The sequence below is a fragment of the Pteropus alecto genome, unplaced genomic scaffold, assembly GCF_000325575.1.
Source record: "Pteropus alecto unplaced genomic scaffold, ASM32557v1 scaffold106, whole genome shotgun sequence".
NCBI lineage: Eukaryota > Metazoa > Chordata > Mammalia > Chiroptera > Pteropodidae > Pteropus > Pteropus alecto.
This window is the reverse complement of record NW_006442103.1, coordinates 16482328-16502128: the sequence shown is the minus strand read 5'-3', so window position 1 is coordinate 16502128 and position 19801 is coordinate 16482328. Positions and strand designations below refer to the sequence as shown.

The following is a 19801-nucleotide window of genomic DNA, read 5'->3' as shown; positions in this document are numbered from 1 at the left end:
GTAGGGACTGGGGACACTGACATCAGTCTGTTGACCTTTGGTGTGAGCAGTGCAAATTGGCAGGGATGGGGGCAGGACGCAGTATTGGCCCAGGTCAAGGGTGACCTTCAGGTCTCACCACTCAGGGTCAGGAACAATGGGATGTAGCAACCCAAGCCATGAGGCAAAGCAGAAAATGGCACCTGTGGCAGCAGCAGGTGAACCTTAATGACTGCCAAGGGGAGCTCAAGAGCCATTCGGAGACCCGGCCAGCCAGAGGGGAGGACCAGGCCCTGGGATCCCACAGATCTCCTGCCCCGGGCTTTGAGCCAACGACTGTTATTATTGTTACTCAAAACCCCTCAAGTGGCCTTTCTCCAGCTGGAGAAGTGTGAGCAGCGCTGGCCACTCCTGTTCTTTATTCTGTGGCCTTGCACGTTACAGTGGCCTGTGTGTGGAGCTCCGTAGACCTCAATGAGGGCTCGAGTAGGGATTGAGAGTTTAGACTGCCAAGCCAACTGGGGGAAGTTATCTCCTGCTGTTGGGAGATAAACATCTTCCCCATTATTTTGTTACCCTTCTGACGGCCAGAATTTGGACATTTCTAGTCTTTGGGTAAGCAGAATCTTTTCTCTGCTGTCAAGGAAATTTATTCCAAACTAGGCGTTTTATGACATTACTGATGAGATTTTGCGTTTTTTGTTTTTTTCCTTGTTTTCTAGAGTATTCTGTTGTTATTGCAAATAGCTAGGTGGCATCGGAGTTGGGTGATGATTCTGTCCTTAAAAGTTGAAATTTGTTGCAGAATGAAAATTGCTCATGCGCGCTGCTTTTTGAGCATAGATATCAGCATCTATTCAGAGCGCCACAGTGACACGCTAGGCTGTCACGTTTCCGCTGCGTTTTTGACAAAGAACCAAGGTCAGAGGCTGATGTTGAGACTGACCGACCTGCTCCTCCCATGACACGTGAGGCACAATGTGCTCTCATGCCAGCAAGCTTCGAGACACTGAAGCTGTTCTTTTTCTTACTTTTCTTGGTAATGGTGTTCAGACTCCGTCTGGTATTCTGAGTAGAGCATACCTGTTGGAGAATGGTGAGGGGTATCGCCATTGTTATCACATCATCAAGGTGTAAATATCAGATATTCATTCAAAAAAAAGTAACAGCAAAACCACGTAGGAGGTCATGCAGCTCAGGCCGGTGCCCTACGTTTGGAGTTTGCTCTGAAGAAAGGCGCTTATATATTTTCTTAAGCTGCTGTTGGCGGACACTTCAGTACTTCAGTGGTCCACATGGCTCTGGTTCTCATGTAAAGGACAAAAACGAGACCACAATATGGAGATCTCTGTCCCAAAAATACGTGAAGGGAGTGGTTCTCTTATGCCAGTGGGTCTTGGCTCTGCATTCCGTCTTGGGTCCCTCATCTTCAGTCCCCTCATGTCCCCTCCCAGTGGAGAACAAGTCAGACGTAGCCCTGCCCCGCTGAAGCCTCACACCTCACATCAGCAGAAGAATCTCTCCGTCATGGCCATGGGTGGCCGGCCCCCGAGGCTGCGTGACTGCTCCCGTGGAGGGGACTCTGTCTGTGGCCCACACGAGTAGTCCTTTAAATTTTTTTGAAGTTGTGACACCACTTCCTTCGCCCTCCATATCCATTCCTCCCAGTGGTGCCATGCGGCCAGAATGTACCAGATTAAAAGTATTTATTATAAACTTCTGCAAAGGGATGATTTTTCAAGCAAGAAATTAGAGTAAGAGCTCCTATCTATATATTTTAAATGCAGATACAGATCTGAAGCATCACAGAATGAAATATTTGAAGTTAGGACTGTCTTAGAGAACAGCTTCAGAACATATAAAGGAAGTTTAAGACCATTCTTCCCTTGTGATTATTTGGAGATTTCGAGAAACTCATTGACGAGGACTGGAGACAGCCTGAATTATGGATCACGGTTTCAAAGCTCCTGTGTTTTCTGCCCATCTGTTCCCAGTTCTCAGGGTCCCAGTGTCTGGGCCACCTTGAGCCACTGGACCAGAGAGACAGAAAAAGTAGCAGCTGCTTTTGTTACTCTCAGGTTCAAAGGCCTCGGCTAAAGGCCTCCCTGCCAGGTCCCTGCCAAAGACTTTGGCTTTCTAGAACGACTTGATCACACACTGATGTTTCAAAGGCCGGGTGCTCCCCAGCCGGAGCCCTGAAAATGCCTGCGTGGCATCGCTGGAGAAGGGAACTAACTTGAAAGAAACTCCCACAAAGTAAATCATCAGGACTGGATGGTTTTCATCCAAGAGTTGGGGAAGGAAATGAAGTGTGAAATAGCACAGATACTGATGAAGACATTAGTTCTCCATTAAAACCACAACTGTGTCAGAGCAGAGGAAGTTTGCTAGCATGATGACCTTCTTGCTAGAGGAGAGAGATTAGTGGCCTATCTGCTGCCTCCGGAAAACCTGGCCCACTTGGAAAGAATGACACAAAATGTGAACGATGACATAATAGCCTTTATTCTCTTAAAACAGGTAAGAGGGACAGGGAGGCGATTTGTGCGTGGTGGCATTTCAGTAGAAAACTTGGAAAGAATAAGACAGCGAATACGTAATGTGCAGGGTGCTGGCTCCCCTGCCCCCATGTCCATGGCGACACCACGAATCCATCTGGAACTCCTCTCTCTGAGCTTGGATTGCCCCTCATGCTCCTTAATTTTGTGCTCTCAACTGTCACCATCGAGTGACTGGAGTTGACATAGATGTTAAAGCTCATTCGTTCTCCTTGGCTAAGAGGATGTATTTTATCACGGACCGTGTTGGCTCATAATTAAATTATAAATCACAACAACGCAGAGGTCTTTCGCAGGTAGCTTGGTTCAGGAGCATGGACCACGTCACGTTCTTTCTTCTTAGGACTCAGTTAGCAGAATATCCATCTCCAGAGATAAATCGTTTTGTGAGAACTGAACCCGGATGTGTAATCTTGGCAGTGTAAACCATGGCAGGCTCTTTGTGACAGGAAGGAAAGTCCCTGCCTCGGAGGCCACAGGAGCCGGCTTCGGGAGAAACGGGAACCAGTGGCAGCACCCTTCATGTGACATCTCCTTGTAGAGTTTAAACGCTGTCCACGTGGCTGAGTCCCACCACGGCAGCAAGGGCTGTGGGGCAAGGAAGTGGGGTAGGTTCGCAGGGAAGAGCTATGCCGAGGCCCAGAGACAGAAGAAGAGGCAGCATTGTTGACCTTGGGGAAGCTGAGTAACCTTTTGGAAAAGTCGAGGTTTCACTGGGACTAGCCTACATGTCACACCGGGGAGCGGAAGACCATCTCTGCTGCAGGTCTGGGGATCCCGTGGGGACTGCACCCAGCCTGCTGTCACTGGGCATGGGTAAGACTCTTTGGCCATATTAAGTATCCTATAGCCTAGTGACCTCTGTATCAAGGGGTAGGTGATATGGAGTGGACTGTAATCGGATCATTTAAAGAAGGAATCTGCCTGCCCCATTAGGGGATGGGCTGTTTTGTTTGATCAGTGAAAAGATGTGACAGAATCTGATTAACAGAAAATCAGAACATAGAAAAAGGCACTATGCATGGGAGAGACCCTAACTATACTGTGATGTCTCTCGATGATTCAGGATCTTATCCCAGCACAGGCTCGTCACTGGGAAGCTGGGCTGGTGCTGTGGTTCCGAGGCCATGGCAGCAATGATATGATGGGGTCCATCGGCCAGCGGAACTGGGTGCGAGTCCCACTCCATCGCTAGGTACCGTGTGACACAGGTCATGGCACGAGATGCTGGGGAGGTCATTCTGCCTCGATCTTTCCTCACAGGAGCTAGGGATTATCGCCTCCATTTGAAAGACGAGGCGGCGGTTGCTTAGGGAGGCGTAGATGAGTCAGAAGGGAGGATCCAGGCTCCCAGCAAGCGGGTCTTCTCACGACACCACCTTGCTGCTGAGTCTCGGTTTCCCGTCTTCAATGGGAGCTGTGAAGTAAGTGTGGCTCTAGCATGATGTTTAGAGCACACACAAAAATCTCTGTGGGTTAAATGACTAAGTGTAGCGCTGATAACCTACATTTCCAAGGCGCTTGTAGTTTTCAAAGTGCTTCATCCGCACTATTTCACCCTGCTGAGGACTCGCCGAGCTGGGTAAGCAGCGGAATTCCTTGTCCACTTTCCAAAGACGCGTCAGCCGAGACTCAGCTGGGTTCAATGGCTTCCTCAAGGTCCTATCAAGGTCAGTGCCAGGGCTCCAACTCCCACCTTCTGCTTGTGAATCCAGGGCTCCCTTCACTGTAGAATGACAGATAACGGAGAGTTTATTCTGTTTATCACTCACTTTAAGGACAGTAGAGTCTTTGCGTCACAGCGTGGTAAAAATAGACCGTGAGGGCAAAGAGGTTCTCGGCAGCAAACAAACACCTCGCCAGAGTGTTCTCGCGGGCAGTGCTCTCTGTGGCCGTGGCCTTTCCGACAGCCGTGGCACTTCTGCAGCGGGCAGCGTCACCACCTCACCGTGCCCAGCTTTCCCCGAGGAGCTGCTTCCTGGCTCCAGTGCCAGGCGCAGGCCCTGTCCTAGAGGACATGGGGGCAGGGCTGGGGACTAGGGGGGTGGGAAGACTCTTTCCGAGGTGTGGGGACTGCGGACTGAGAGCACGTCCCCCGTGAGGGGCCTGGACTGGGCGTCCTGCAACAACAGCAAACTTGCTGTGGCTCTAGCACACACGAGGAGCAACAGCCTGGCCCCCTGAGGGTTCTCTGAGAGATGGGAGGAAGCAGGAAGGGACAGTAGGAGAGTAAAAGCTGTGAGGCCGAAGGAGAAGCCTCATTTTCATTCACTCGAAGATAATTTATCATCCCCCTACTTCCCCAAATGATTCGATATGGATGATCGTAACGAAAGAAACCCATTTATACACGTGCGTATACGTGGTTAAAATAAAGATAAATGGGCAATAAAGAAGCATGCAGAAGAAGCTGGAGTGGTCCCATACGGCCATTTCACACTGACAGAGAAACGCAACCACTTGGTCTTTGAAAGTGAGACAAAGAATATGTTTTTATTAAGACGCACCTATATTCTGTGTCGTATTCTTTGGAATATTTCTTCCACTGGAAATATCTGGCTAAGGGGAAAGGCTTTCCTTGATAGCAGAAGAGAACTTGGAAAATGGACATTTGCTCCACTTGAAGAAAACCTACCAAACGAGTGGTCCTTGTCCTTTTCAAGTCATAGATTCCTCTGAGAATCTAATAATCATCACACATCCTCTTCCCAGAAAAATGCAACTTAGAATTTTAGGTCACTTAGAAACTCCCAAAGCCTGTCATTGACTTTAGGTTAATAACCTCTTCATTTAAAAAATTAGAAATGAATATTTTATAGAATTTTTTTTACACGAAGGTTCATTGCCTATCGTCGAGATGATCGTAATGAAAATACAGGTGGATAGCCAGTGTCATGCAAAATATTCTGATTTCTATGAAATTTCTACCCTATAACATTTGTATTTTGCATATCAGTCATTGCACATTCATTTGTAATTTTCTCTGTCTTTTATCAGTTCTTCTAAAGATGCTACATAATGTGTTCTCCACTGTAATTTGTACCTGATAACGTGTAATATTTGGTATAATAAGGAAAATCTGCCTTCACTGTTAAGTCAGTTTGATTACCTATAGAATATGGAATATAAAGCAATATTTTAATATATACAACAGCCCACAGGCCATCAATAAGATCTCATCCTCCAGACTTGTGAATTCTTGGGAAAAATTACTTCCACATGTTCCTAAAACTACTTAAGATTTTTGACTGGTTGGTGGTCTATCGATTCTAAATATCTGACCTGTCAAAACGCCATCTTTAAACTCCAGTGATGCGTAGAGGCTTGGAATTAGCGGGGCTGAATTTATTACAGAACAAAGGGAGGTGATGTTTAACACGCCCATCTGAGCGGCAGGGGGGAGAATAATCCTCGAATGGATTAGATGCCATGATCCTAAAACCGCATTCTCTGAGTGTTGGGTCCTTGCCCAGAAACGGGGAGAGGCCAAACACTGATGCCTTTTAAATGACAGCGTATCTCCACGGGCCTCTGATCGGGAACACTGGGGCCGAGAGTGGAGGGTCAATTAGGAAAAAAGCCTTTCTTTTCTCCTGTGGTCTGGCAGAGTGGACAACCTAGACCCTCAAAACTGACAGCCCACTGATTAGGGTTTATGCAGTTATCAGTCTGCCTGCCTGGGTGGAGATGGCGTTAAAATATAAATAAATGAGATTTTATTTTATTTTTTACCACTAACCAGGAATCGACTTCTAATTTCTTTTGGACTCCAGTAGGCTACTTTCAAGACTGGCATAGGGCTGCCAAGATGAAGTGAACTATTATGGACTGTCCCACTAGAAGCCAAGAGTCACAGGCAGGTGCTCTCTGTTTACTGGAGGCGTCCGGTAGATTCTGAGCTCCGAGGATGTAATTCCAGGGAAATTTATCTTTATAAGAATGGTCCATGAACACAGCACTAAACCCATGTTCTGACTGATTTTCCCATGATTCCGTCTTGCCTCTGCCATGTCTTGCAAGCTTTATAAAAACCATGGATGTTAAAAATAGCATCAGACGATAGCGCCGATGGAGACCGACTCTCTGAGAGCGGCCTTCAACACGCAGATCCCTTCCTGAGCAGGAAACAGACAGTTAGGAAAGTCATCTTGACCCCCACTCCCTGGGAGGATGGGGACTTGAATCACAAGCCCAGGTGCTCAGGAAATCTCCTGTCACTCTGAGATGGGCCAGGACATGGTGCCATGTCCGAAGCTTCTAAATACAGTTCGGGCTGGGTCATCATGACAGATGCTGAACTGGCACCATGACGGGGGTTGAAGTGGGAACTCTGACAGTGCTTAAATGCCACGGCCCCTGGGCTCGAAGTCTTCCTGGGCTGGGACAGGGAGAGGCAGTACCGAGCCTCCTGGGGAGGAGGGTAGGCGCGGCTTTGCCAAGGAGGTCCTGCTGCTTCGGCAACACCAACGCCCGCCTTCAGAAGGCGGCAGACGCCCAGCGACACATCGGCTATTTCAGAAGCTGTCAGTTTCTGCACTGCTGACACACTTGGAGGACACTGTCTCTTCAAAGGTCGTTCTGACCCTGCCAGGTAGGTAGCTTGGGGTAAAACAGAGACATGCTATGGCCAAGGTGTTGGCTGAGGAATGAGTGGAATGAAGCGACCTGGTCAAGGTGACTCGAGGAGCCAGGAGCCAGTGGAGGTGGGAATGACATGCTGGCTTTGGGATTCCCAAATCAGCCTTTGCGCAGAGGGCAGAGTTAGGCAATTCTTACCTCGCTCCACCCTCTTCTTGGCCATCATCAAAATCCACCTGGGGTGAGCATCCTTTGGCCACTCCTTCTCTTCTGGGGACAGCTTTAGAGGAGGAAAAGGACACAGGAGAGACTTGAGAGGTGGGCTTTTCCCGGAGGGTCTAGTGACTTGGGATGTGACGGTGGGATTCTAAGTTTTACAAGCATCTCGAGCTGGGGTTGGTGAGTTGTCAATATAAAGATGCCGCTGTGAATACAGCTCACCCAGGGTGTTTGTTTCACTCCCAGTGCTTGCCCCGTGCCCCCGAAGTAGATCCCTTTCTATTGTCAAAGCATCGGGTTTTATTTAAGGTTTCTGAAATGGTGTGGGATGGTGGCTGAGTTCAAGCTTTGGCGTACAACCCGGCTTCTTCTGTCTGATGCTTCTGGGTGGGCCGCACTGAGCACATCCCCTCGGCTAAATCCCAGCGGCCTCACTTGTCAGTTACGTGACAGACTCTCAGGCCTCGCCCTGTGGAAGCGCCATTTAGGTTCTGGATCTTCTCTGCCTCCTCCGCCAGCGTTTTCCTTGCCCTGAGCCAGAGGGTGGGGGCTCTTGACGAGGTGGTCGACTTGGGGTCGGGGGCCCCGCAGCCTCCCGGCTCTTCCTCGTCCTTCCGGCCTCTCGCGGAGCCGTGCCCTTGGGCCACCAGCCTCGCTCTCTCCGCCTCTCTGCTCAAGGCTAGAGTTGCCCGCCTGGGTCCATTCCGTTACTGAAGACCTCACGTGCGTCTCGTTTCGGTGGTCTGCCCTGTTCTCTCTGCCGTTTCCGAGGTGCGTGGCAGCCATCGTAGGCCAGGCAGGCGTCACTTAAGTAGACCCGCACGAAAACAGGCTTTCTGAGCTGGCGTTTTGGCTATTTCTTTGTTTTCGCTCCTTCTGCCTTTCCACTGTTTCTCCTGATACCATTCCATTTTCACCGTTTTGGCTCCAGGCCATAAATTATTTTTTCACCACGTAATCTCTTCCTGTTCTACATTTAAATCTTTCTTTATTGTATTCGCTTTTCTCCATTTGAAAGAACACAAACCTTCCTTCCCCCCCTCTCAGATATGGATAAGGAAATGATTGGGAAAAGATCTAACCCGTTGGTCATTTTCCGTCCCCAATGATGGAAGGAAGCAATATTTAATATTCTCCTACTGTGTGCCAGGGGCTTTACCAAGAGCCATCAGCATCTCTCTCATTGTCGATGTGGAAATTGGCTCAGATGGGTTAAATCACTTGCCCAAAGTCACAGAGCTGGGTCTGTGCGATTCTAAAGAAGGACGGTGCTTGTTCCTTTCCTGGCATCTTCTCCGAAACCCCACTTCACTGCAGACGGACAGCAGGCACGCTGGCCGCGTGGGGTGGAGCGCGTGCGGCAGCTGTCGGTGCAGGAGAGCACACCTGGCCGCCCTCCCCGCCACCCCCAGCAGCAGCGCCAGCTCCAGCACGTGTGTACTGACTGTGACTGCTCCTCATGGAACAGACCGAATTCACTGAACTCATTTGATGCCCCCGAAAGACTGCAGGTCGGTTTTAACAATTCACCGTCATGGAATGAAAAGCTAGTGGATTCCAATAATTCAGGTTCTGTGTGGCAGTGACCGTGCTGGGATTTCACTGGGAACATGGTATTCATTAATAAATCTCATTGTCAGGGATACATTGCTCTCCCGAAGATCAGAAGAATAGCATTCACGATTCTTCATCTGGCTCCAGCCTATCCTCCCAAGCTTTTCTCCGGCCTTACCCCTTCTTTGTTAAACACACGGCATTTTTCTTTTACTCGTTCATTCATTCATTCACTCATGAACAAAAACAACATTTAATGAATGCATAATAGGTGCAAGACACTGTCCCAGGTGCTGATGGTATAAGAGGAATAATGCAGATGGGGTCTGAATCACTCGCTGTTCTCCAGACCTGCCTGGTGGACTTCACTTTCTGAGATGCCTTTCCATCTCGCAGGCATCTCTTCATTAGGTCCAGAAAAGACCCCTGGGCTGGAAGTGGTTCTTCTCACCTCTAAACTCCCACGGCATTTAGTAGATACTCCTCATGAATATTAGCGTTCATGTGTTCTTTTTACTGTTGATAAAGTAGTTCCTGAAACACATAGACACACACTGTGTAAATGATTCATAAAAATTTCACAGAGTGGATGCTAACATTCTCCTTATTTTGCAAATGATATGACTAAGGCTCAAAGAGTTTAAGTGACCTGTTCAAGATCAGACAGTTGGCAAAAGAAGAGGTGAGCTTTAGAACTTGGCCTTTCGAATTCCAGTCCCCGGCATGCTACGTGCCATGCTGGATTTTGACTATAGCACCTTTATTGGATCCTTTATTGACCTTTCCTGTCTCCTAAGTGATTTTGTAAGTTCCGCAGAGCATATCTTATTCAGTTTTGTGCCCCTCACAGTACCTAGTCCTTTGCCAGACCCAAGCTAGATATCAATAACTATTTGCTGAATAAATGAATGATTGACTGAGTGGACGAATTCAGATTGCCGGAGAGGTTGTTACATAGTTGCCAGCCATGCGGCTCTTCTAGCCATTAAACACATGGTTCTCTAGGTTTGGTTCGATAGGTTGGGTGGCTTTTAAACTTAGCGTAGCTGGTGGCCTCCTGAGTATAATGTGAAGGGCATGACATATCTCCGGCTGTACTCAAATGTCTATCCTACTTACGTGTTTGAAATCGTCACCCGCAAGGGCACTGTCTCCAGAAGTCAGTTAAATGACACTTGTTGCTTGGAATTTGGTTGCTTAGTTCCTACGCTTCAGGGTATTAGCATGAATTTGTTTATTTATTGGTCCTCAGTGAGAATATCCTAATAAGGTAAAAGGCAGGTTCTAGGGCCTTTGGGGGGAGGCTTCCTTTTTACTTCATGGAAATAGACCACTGTGGCAGACATCAGACGGTGTGATGGCCGTAGGGTGGGGGACGGAGGCTGGAAGTAGTTGTGGTTGCAAAGAGCAAACAAGCACTGGCTCGCGGATGAACTGATGTGTCACTTCACACAGAAAAAAATGCCAAGAGCCTCAGGAGGGGCCTGTGTTGACAGCTGCTGGCCTAAAATTGACTGGTACATCTTGAAGACCACCCAGTCGATTAAGACCGAGTTTCTGGAGGACTTCCGGTGCACGAGGTGCTTTCGATTGAATCTCGCTGTGTGGCTTGTGACCCAGTTTTGATTATTCCATTTCTGCATTTTCCATGCTTTCATCAGGAATAGTTTTGGAACCAAAAGTTGGTGTCAAAAATTTTAATTTTATGGGGAGGACGAAATAACATCATTGAAATTGGGACTCTTCTGGCGAATCCAGGACTTGTTTCTTCTTGGTCTTCCTGATGAACTTGATCGTGGGCGTATGATCTTATATGTAATGTGATACTTCACTGTTTACAGCGTACTTTCACATACGTTATCGTCAGATGAATTCTCCTCAAGCATCGATATCCAGTTAAAATGATCAAAAGCTCTCGGGCCCTGAACTCTGACCTGGGGTAAGCCTGAAGAAACCAAATTCTGTACTAGCGAGACTACCTCAGCTGCCTTGTCTTGTCTTTCAGTGGTGTCATTATGCATTTCTCAACCTCCAAACATCTTCCAAGTACTTTCTGTTATTTTGCTCATGGTCTAGGCTAAAGCAAAAGGGTGATTTGACATTGACAGTGATCTTCAGCGATCTGTCTGTCATATTTGGATGTTTTACCCGGGTGGGGCTGGGGACAGGAAGTAAAATACAACAAAAGAGGGCCTTGCACACTTGTGCACCCTTATTAAACAGTATTAGGTTGCCGAAGATACATAAAATATCCCTGAATGTGACTGCCCTGCTGCTGAGAAAGACTAAGTCCCGTGTGACCTTGGTTTGAACTTTCTCGTCTCCCCAAAGAACTGACGGCGTTTTAGTTTCCACAGAGCTGTTTCCGACGGAGAAGCCCGCACGTTAGTCCCGCATTTCCAGGTTCAGAGAGGGATGCTCACAGCGCTGTAGGTCTCGCTCGGAAAATCAGCACCGGTCTACACGGCAGGGGCATCACCGCCAGTGTCGGACTGACTCGAACCCCACTCTGACACCTCCCAGTTATATAACGTGAGAAAAGCCTCTTCATTTTGCCAAGCTCCATTTACAAAATGGCAGCGAGGATGCACGCTTCGTAGGGCTTTCCGTGAAGACCGCGCGGGATAATGTTGATGTACGATCCGGTGTAGAGCTTCTTACTTTTCTTTCCCTTTTCCCTTTCACCTTCGAAGCGTGCTGGAGCCCTAGCCTGAATCTTTAGTGATGCTGAGCCTTGGTTTGATCAACAAGAGACAGATATAAAAATGACCGCTGCTACTTCTTTGCAAAACAACTCTTTAAAAGGCTTAGATCTCGGGGATGACTTTGGGTCCTCGCCTCTGGTTCTGTGCATCACCGAGAGGGTGCTGGTTGTCAGGTGGGGATGTGTGCCCTTACTCTCCTTAACTGGTTTATTGGCATGGGAGCAGCAGGTTTCAGGTTACCTCCCCGTTTTTCCCAAATAGAAATCAGAGGGCACTGAGAGCTTGGAGACTTCATTCCATTGCTAATCAACTAACAGGCTCGTTTGAGTGTTTGCTATCATCGTAATTTTAGTTTAATCCAACCTGGGTTATAGTTCATTCCCTTGAAGCTCTGGACTGGGTATCAAATTTGGGCTCAGCCCGTACTCGGGTCAGCGCCAAATGCTCTGCTTCTGCCGTATTTAGAATTACTCTGTGAAAACTTTCATCACCAGATTTCTCTTAGCTACCTGATAAAATCTGACATCCCAGAACCAATTTCCACGGCAAAGGTCCTCTGGAAATAGGAGTTTATTGGAGCCTGGTACACAGAGTGCTGCCTGGATGAGCTTCTGCTGTCTGCCCCGGTGTGAATGGGAGCTCTAGATGGCTGTGGGCTGTTGGTTTAGGGACTTTGGGACTTAGGAAGCAGACCAAGGAGTGGTCGCCCTACAAATACCGGATAGGCAGTACCACTCAGTATAGTCGTGTCCCAGTTGTTGGTAGAACAAACAAACAGACAAACAAATAAAAAAAGCATGATTGTTTATCATCTGGGTTTGGTCTTTCTCCTTTCAGATTATTTTCTTCCTTGGAGTAAAATATGACAGCTAAGGTCCAGTCTTATGGAAGTGGCGCTGTGTATCTAATCTGAGGTCATTCTCGTCTCTTATATGAATATACAGTAGCCTTCTGCCACCCATCTTCAACACTGAAATCAGGCTATTATTGTACATCATTCATTCAGGAGATGTGGCAAAGCATTAGACGTAGCTTAGGGAATTCATAGTCTGGAAAGGAAGGCAAAAGTATCTTCTCCTACATTTCAAAGAAAACTTTGGTATAAAGAAAATAAAGTCTAAACTCCATTTATGACACTCAGATTTCTCCTAGAATATAAAGTCCATGTGGCCAGGGATTTTTTTCCCCCTCATTATGAATCTCAAGAATCTAGCTGAGTGACTGGCACATAGTAAATGTTAAATAAATAGTCATTTAGTTGCGTCGAACCTAACTTTCCACCTTTATCTTTTATCTCACCTCCTCTCTTCCCTGATGTATTTTAAGTTCTGGCCATATCAATGTGTTTGTAATTCTCTAAATATGAGTAAGCTTTACTCGTGTTATTCCCACTATCTTAAATTCTGTCCTCACAATTTCTTTGCCTGCTCATATGGAACTTATGTTTCAAGTCCATTCTCAAACATTACTTTGTGACATCGTCTTGCTCTCATCATTGACTTGCTTGACCTTCAAAGCTCCTTAATACTTTGCCCCTACATCTATCTGTCGGAGCACCTATCACAGTCAGTCTTTTTTAATAGTTTGTGTGTCCTTCCTACCAAACTGTGAGCTTCAGAGCAAGAATCTGTTTTATCTGTCAAGGTTCATTAACATATAACCCGATCTCTACAAAGAAGAAATGTTTGGTGAAATAAAAATGGAATTAAATGTAGTCTCATAGGCCTGCCATCCTTAGGGGGGTGAACTGATGCAACCTGGATTTGCATGTTCATAATGTATGGTGGTGATAATAACTCTTAGATTTGGTCTCTGAAATGATGCTGTGGATGTAAAGTCTTAGCAGAGCTCCAGCCACACAGTAAGTGCTCAATAGATGTTGACCATCTATTTGGCTGGGATAGTTCTTACGAGCTTATATTCATCTCACTGTCCAAAGTCATTAACATAACTAGCAACAGAATCATTAGATTCAGTTTTATCATAAAGACATAAATGTAATATTTCGATCAGGAAGATCTATTTCCCCAGCATCTCGCAGGAGAGACAGATGAGGAAGCAGAGGCTCTGTGACATGAGTGGCTTTCTAAGACCCCACTGGCGAGGAGCCTTGGTTTCTCAAGACTATTAGTTTAAGTGGGGATGAAAGTCACCTGGCAGACTGTGAAATATGTTTTAATAGTGCCTAATTAATTTTGATATTAAATCAAAGTACCAACTCAGGCATTTTTAAATACATGTCAACCAAATCAACTCGTGGTTGGTTTGTTGCCGTTGGACTTGGTGGTTTTCAAGCTGCGCTGCTGATCTATCCATTAATCACTGAATTCAAAAGGGACTTTGTAGCATCCCTAGTTAAATGTGATGTGCTAGGCTATAAAGATTAAGGAAAATGGGGACTGGAATTGTTATGAGACTTGGCCAAGATCGAACATGCTAAGCCATCTCAGTCGTAAGCGTGGTCAAGATGGTGGAGAGGTGTCGCAGAACTGCTGGCTGCTTTGGCCGGGGTTGACCCGAGTATGATCTTGGGGAGACCTGATCGTTGGATCCGTAGACTGAGGACTTACCTTCTAGGCCATGTTGTTTCCAGTTTTTCTTAAGCTCAATTTTCTCATCCAGAAAATGGACATAAAAATATATGCCATGTCTACCTCATCAAATGGAAGGATAGATTGGAAAATGTGTAAAATATAAAGTAAGAAACTATTTCATAATTGTTGCTATTTGCATGAATTGAGAATTGAATTCCCTCTGAGTTAACCTCAACTTTCTGTGGGAACTTTGTGTCGTAGTATCCATTTTATCAATACGGGATGGGTCAGAGAGAGAAAATGAGTGGCACCGTGAACTGATAGTTAGACTTTATTTTTTAGGAATTTTTTGGATGGCAATAGACATGTCATGTGACCCTATGAGTTACACAGTGTTCTTCAGTGACTTTTAACTGGCTCAGTGCAGATTCCCTAAGTTTTCTCCTTTAACTTCCTTAATTATGCGTGATGTTATCATTTATGCTTCTGATTTACTCAAACTTCCCTTGTTAAAATACTATTCACAAGAGGCATCAGATAGCCAAGAAGTCTTTCCAGGTGATTCAAATGAGCTCCTAATGGTTATTTTTTGAAGGCAGGAAGTCACAAATTGCCAAGAATAAAAGAACTTGAAAACTCAGGGGTGTTTTCTGATCTTCAAGGGACTGATTATATTTCTGAACGGTGACCTGATTTGATTGAAATAACCAGCTATGCATTTCTTACATTCATAGCTTTGGTAACTTTATTACACACTGTGATTAACAGCTGAAATAACTGATCGGATTAGCCTAAATATTTTATATAACTATGACTTAGAAATGTATCTTACAAAGGATTAAACTTTAGTTTTACCTAGACTGTGGATCTTGCCTCTGAGAGTACCATTTTTAAAGTATTATAGGGTCGCTTATGTCACAGGCAGCCCTAACTACTCAAGAAGTTTTCTTTAAAAAACTATATGACATATGATATTAATTTTATTTCCAAATTGGACATCTAAGAAACAATCAAGAATGGAAAATTACATGGTGCCCATGTTACTGCGAACATGGGCTGGTGTCTGCATTCTGTATATAAGTCACATGGCCTCTTTTTGTGAGGCAGATAAGAGGCTTCTCCGGGACAGTTACTTGTTTCCCTGGAAATAGTCTGTGCTCCTAGGTTCTCATTGCCTCACAAAAAGAGGCCATGTGACATATACAGAATGCAGACACCAGCCCATCTTCTGATTTCTGTGTGACATACAAGACAGTACGTGATGGCGTGGGAAGCTGCGCGGCAGTATTTGTCTTTGTTTCTGATTATTTGTCAAACTGCCCGGTTTCTGCTTGTACTGGAAATACCTGTAAGAGGAGCCCCATTGTGTACTTTGGTATTTGCCAGACTCTAGCACAGTACTGGGCACATAGTAAGCACTCAATAAACACATAATTAATCAGCACTGACTGGGAAACTTCTCAAGGTCTGGGATTCTGTTTCAAATTACCTACATGATACCTCATATAAGGCCACGTGCTGATAGGTGCTTATTGATTGATTTGATTGAAACTATAAACAGAATATCCATTCGATTCTTTAACTCCTGTGATAGTGTGAATTTGGGCCCCAAGTCTTTTTCTTCATATACCTTGTCTTGCCCAAAGAGCTTTAAATATGCTGCTTGTCATTGCGGTTGCCTAGCTTATCACGGAAAGTTGCATTAGAGAAGATTCCTACATTCTTCAAGTATTCGGAGGTGGAAGAGATCACAGAAGTTTTCAGTTCAATCTTTCTGATGGCACGAGGGGGAAATAGGTCCGCTGTGGTCCAAGGTTATTCATTGATCCATTTAATGTTACATTCTGAGTATTCATTTTATTCTGGATGACACGGTAAGTTACGAGTCGAGTCTCTTATTTTCCAACTCTCCGACCATAGTCCCCGTTCCAATCCCAACCTCCATTTGGCTGCCATTAAATATTTGTCACTTCCTACAGTGATCTCTTTCCTTCCCCTCCCCTTTCCTAAACACACATTGGGGAAATCAGATGTCCAAAATTTCTTCTGGGCCCTACTTAGGGTGTCTATTTCCAACTTTTTCATAATTACAGCACTCTGGGGCAAGGAGATATCTTAACATTTTGTTCCCAAAGATGGGACAAGGTTATTTTTTAAAAATCTTGCTGAGAAGTTTTTGAAACATTCACAATATTCTTGATAAGGGAGGAGTTCTTGGCATATGACAGACACACACTGGGAGTTGGGAATCCATGTCTCGGAGGACCGCAGCAGTTACTGTGCTTGGCTGCGCCTGTGCTGAGGGAATGGCTCTGCTCCTGGAAGGTATGCAGAATCAGGCGAGGGAGGACATTTGTCACTTGACGGTGGCTCTCATCTCAGATAAGTAGCTCCACTTTTCTGTGTTTGAAGGAGACCAAAATTAGTAGCTCCTGTTTAGCCCAAGGTATAAAATTATATGCTTAGACATGTAAAACCTAGTTATAAAACTTTTTTATTTTTTTTCTGGTAAAGGTGGTGACCTGACTAGTGATTGTGGATAAACTGAAAGTTGTGGGCAGAGACTTCCCTGGTGTTTGAAGGAGACCAAAATTAGTAGCTCCTGTTTAGCCCAAGGTATAAAATTATATGCTTATACATGTAAAACCTAGTTATAAAACTTTTTTATTTTTTTTCTGGTAAAGGTGGTGACCTGACTAGTGATTGTGGATAAACTGAAAGTTGTGGGCAGAGACTTCCCTGTTATTTAGGAGCTTGGTTCCGTTCTACAGTCCCCTGAATGTCTTCAGAAGTGAAGGGTGAGGAATTGGGGAAGATGGAGAGAAACGGCACTTTGTTCCCTGTGGGTTTTGGCAAAGCTGTGGGAGATTCGTGCCGGAAATGCTGCCTGGGTTTGAGAGAGGAACACATCAGGGCTGGAAGGAAAGAAAATGAAGGTGTCATGGGATGGGTTGTTCACAGGCTGGAAGTCTGCTGCAAGTAAGCGAGCATGGCAGCAGGACAGTCTGGCGCTGTCCCACCCTCCTTCCATCTTCTCGTGTCAAGGACTGATGCCCAAGAGGCTCTGACCTTTGACAGCACTGAAGAGCCAGATGTCAGAGTAAGACACCGCTGTTTCTGACCTTCAGTTATGTATGTATTTACTTATGGGGAAGCGATCCGATGTTAAGGGTGAGTTAGAGAAATAAGATTCTTAGGCTCGGCTTGCAGTATCATCTGACCTAAGAAAATTGTCCTAGGTAACCTGAGTTTTTAGAAATCTTAGGAGATAACAATTCTTGGCCCCGGGCCCCTAAAAGTAAAGAATTTAAGAAATTACAGAAAATTCTCTGGTCAATCTGAGTCTAGCCTTCTCCATCAGTCTCCATGCCCCCCACCCCCTTTGCGAGTACGGAAGACACCGGAGGAAAGGACCGTCTGGCCCAGCACGCCAGCGTTTTATTTGGTTGCTCTCAGTCCTCCCTTCCTGTTTGGATCACCCTCCCCTCTGCCCGTACTTCGGAGACCAATCACGGTGTCTCTCTTCTGAACTCATTTCTTCCCTTTGTTTCAGCTGCCTCCTTGGGTAACTTTCTCCATATGCTTACACTCACAATGGTTTCTTTTATTCCTTTTTTTTTTTTTTAATCCAAAATGGTCTGATTGAACTCTTAGGAAGAGCCGTTTACTCAAACATACGACAAAGTGCTTCTAAAGATCCCAAACAACTTTTCATTACTTTTGATATATACACGGAGGGGAAAATTGCTGTGTTTAAAAATAACTGACTGATGGGCAGTGATGCTGAGTGGGATGGAATTCAAGAACATGTTGTCAGCACCGGATCTTCCCTAAGCGAAATAGTCTAATCTAGATCTGGAGCTAGAGCCTGTAATTATTAGTATTATTTTTAAAAAATGTGGCCTTTATTTATTTTGTTGCCCAGTTAGGTTTCACTCCCTTCAACGTGGTGACATTAGTACTCTTGATATTGCCTGTTGCTGACCAATTTTCTTCAGCTGTTGCTAAAACTTACGAAAATGCCAGATGTCATGTTGGAAACACGAAACCTGAAAGAAGGTCTTAAATCACAAAAACAAACCATAAAACCCCAAGTGCCGTGCTCTGGAGCGTCCCTGCTTTAAGGCTCCTTTTGTTTGCCTCTTCCCCCCTCCGCCGCCCAACCCCTTCCCCTCCCTGCCTCCCATCTTCCGGGGTCAGGAGCGTTGGCGGGGAGCTCGGCAGGTTCTCACCTGAGGCTCCATGGCTTGTTTTGCAGATTCCGAGCCGAGCACTGGTTCAGACTCGGAGGTGCTCCCCGAGCGGACTTCCTGCTCCTTTGACGCTCACGGCGACCTGGGCCCCGGAGCTGCAGGCGCCGTGCCTGCTGCCATGTCTTCCATGGAGGAGATTCAGGTGGAGTTGCAATGTGCCGACCTCTGGAAGAGGTTCCATGACATCGGGACTGAGATGATCATCACCAAAGCGGGCAGGTAAGGACAAGTTCCTTTGCATGGCCACGTTCAAAGAGCAGAGAACAGAATAGGAACTGTTGCCTTTCCCCTTTTCACTTATTTGTGGCAGGCAGCCTTGGTGAAGCCAAAGCCACTTGCACTCACTTTCCTGCATCTGGACGTGTTGGCAAAGTGATCTTGTTGTGTTAACTGGGATTTTGCTATTTTCCTCCAAGGGCCACTCAAACTGAGTCACCTCTATCTTTGCAAACATTTTTCGCCCACAAATGTATTTTGGTTGATACTGGAGATCCATGGTATGTAACAGCCAAACTGTTTTCCAGAGCAAGGGATACATCAGCATCCTGTGTTTTTAAGAGAAAAAATTGGCTCCCTAAACCATAGCTTGCATCTTCCAAGGCATTTAAAGCAGCCAGACATTCGTGTAAGAATTTTGTTTTTGGTAATAATTGGCCTTGGTGCATCTTCTGAGCCTTGCTTGTTGATCCACTGTGTTTTATTGTGGGCTTGAAATTATCACAAAACTTAAATGGCAACCTCGTGGAAACTCTTGCAGAACTTTTTATGTAGGATGATAAAAGTTTAAAAAAGGCACTTTCTCTTGAAATAAACACTTTTAATTAAGTTACTCTTTTATTGGTATCTTTCAATTTTCCATAGTTATGTATCTGTTTTGTGCTTGCTACTCAATATCTACTGTATTATTCAAACTTCATAAGAATCCTATAAAGTTGGATATAATAATCCCATATGTCGATGAGGATACAAAGGTCAAAAGAGACTAATTAACTTGACTGGGGCCACATGCCAATAAAGGGCAGCTCTAGAATTCTACACAAATCTGTTTGATTCTAAAACAACATAACAGCCTCAACTATTTATAACTCTGCCCTGTTAAGAAATGGCTGTAGTTTTTGCCCCTTGGATTAAAAATGAAAAATGATTTAAATAAAAATAAATCAGGGCTAAGCTTCTTAAGTATGCAGGGACGGTTCACTGAAATTAAAAGAGTTATGCAGTTTTCATATTTTCAAAGCTGATCTATGTAGTCTCTTGTCATGGAGACCAGAAAGACTCACCTCACTGATCAGAAGACATCTTCATAAATGTGGACATTTAAAGTAAAAGGATATTTTAATGGGGTCCAGTTCACTTGAATGCATATAGAGGAACCTCCCCGTACAGTAAGATAGTTCAAAAACATGATGTTAAAAGGAACC

At 45.4% G+C, this 19801-nt stretch overlaps 1 protein-coding gene across 1 annotated transcript in view; it reads left to right on the top strand.

The window, feature by feature from the left end:
- TBX15 (T-box 15) overlaps positions 1-19801 on the top strand; it is a 102650-nt gene that overhangs the window by 38066 nt on the left and 44783 nt on the right. The window contains exon 2 of the mRNA XM_006919686.3: positions 18386-18599. Within this exon, the coding sequence (XP_006919748.2) occupies positions 18386-18599 (214 nt within the window). The remainder of the gene's footprint in view (positions 1-18385; positions 18600-19801) is intronic.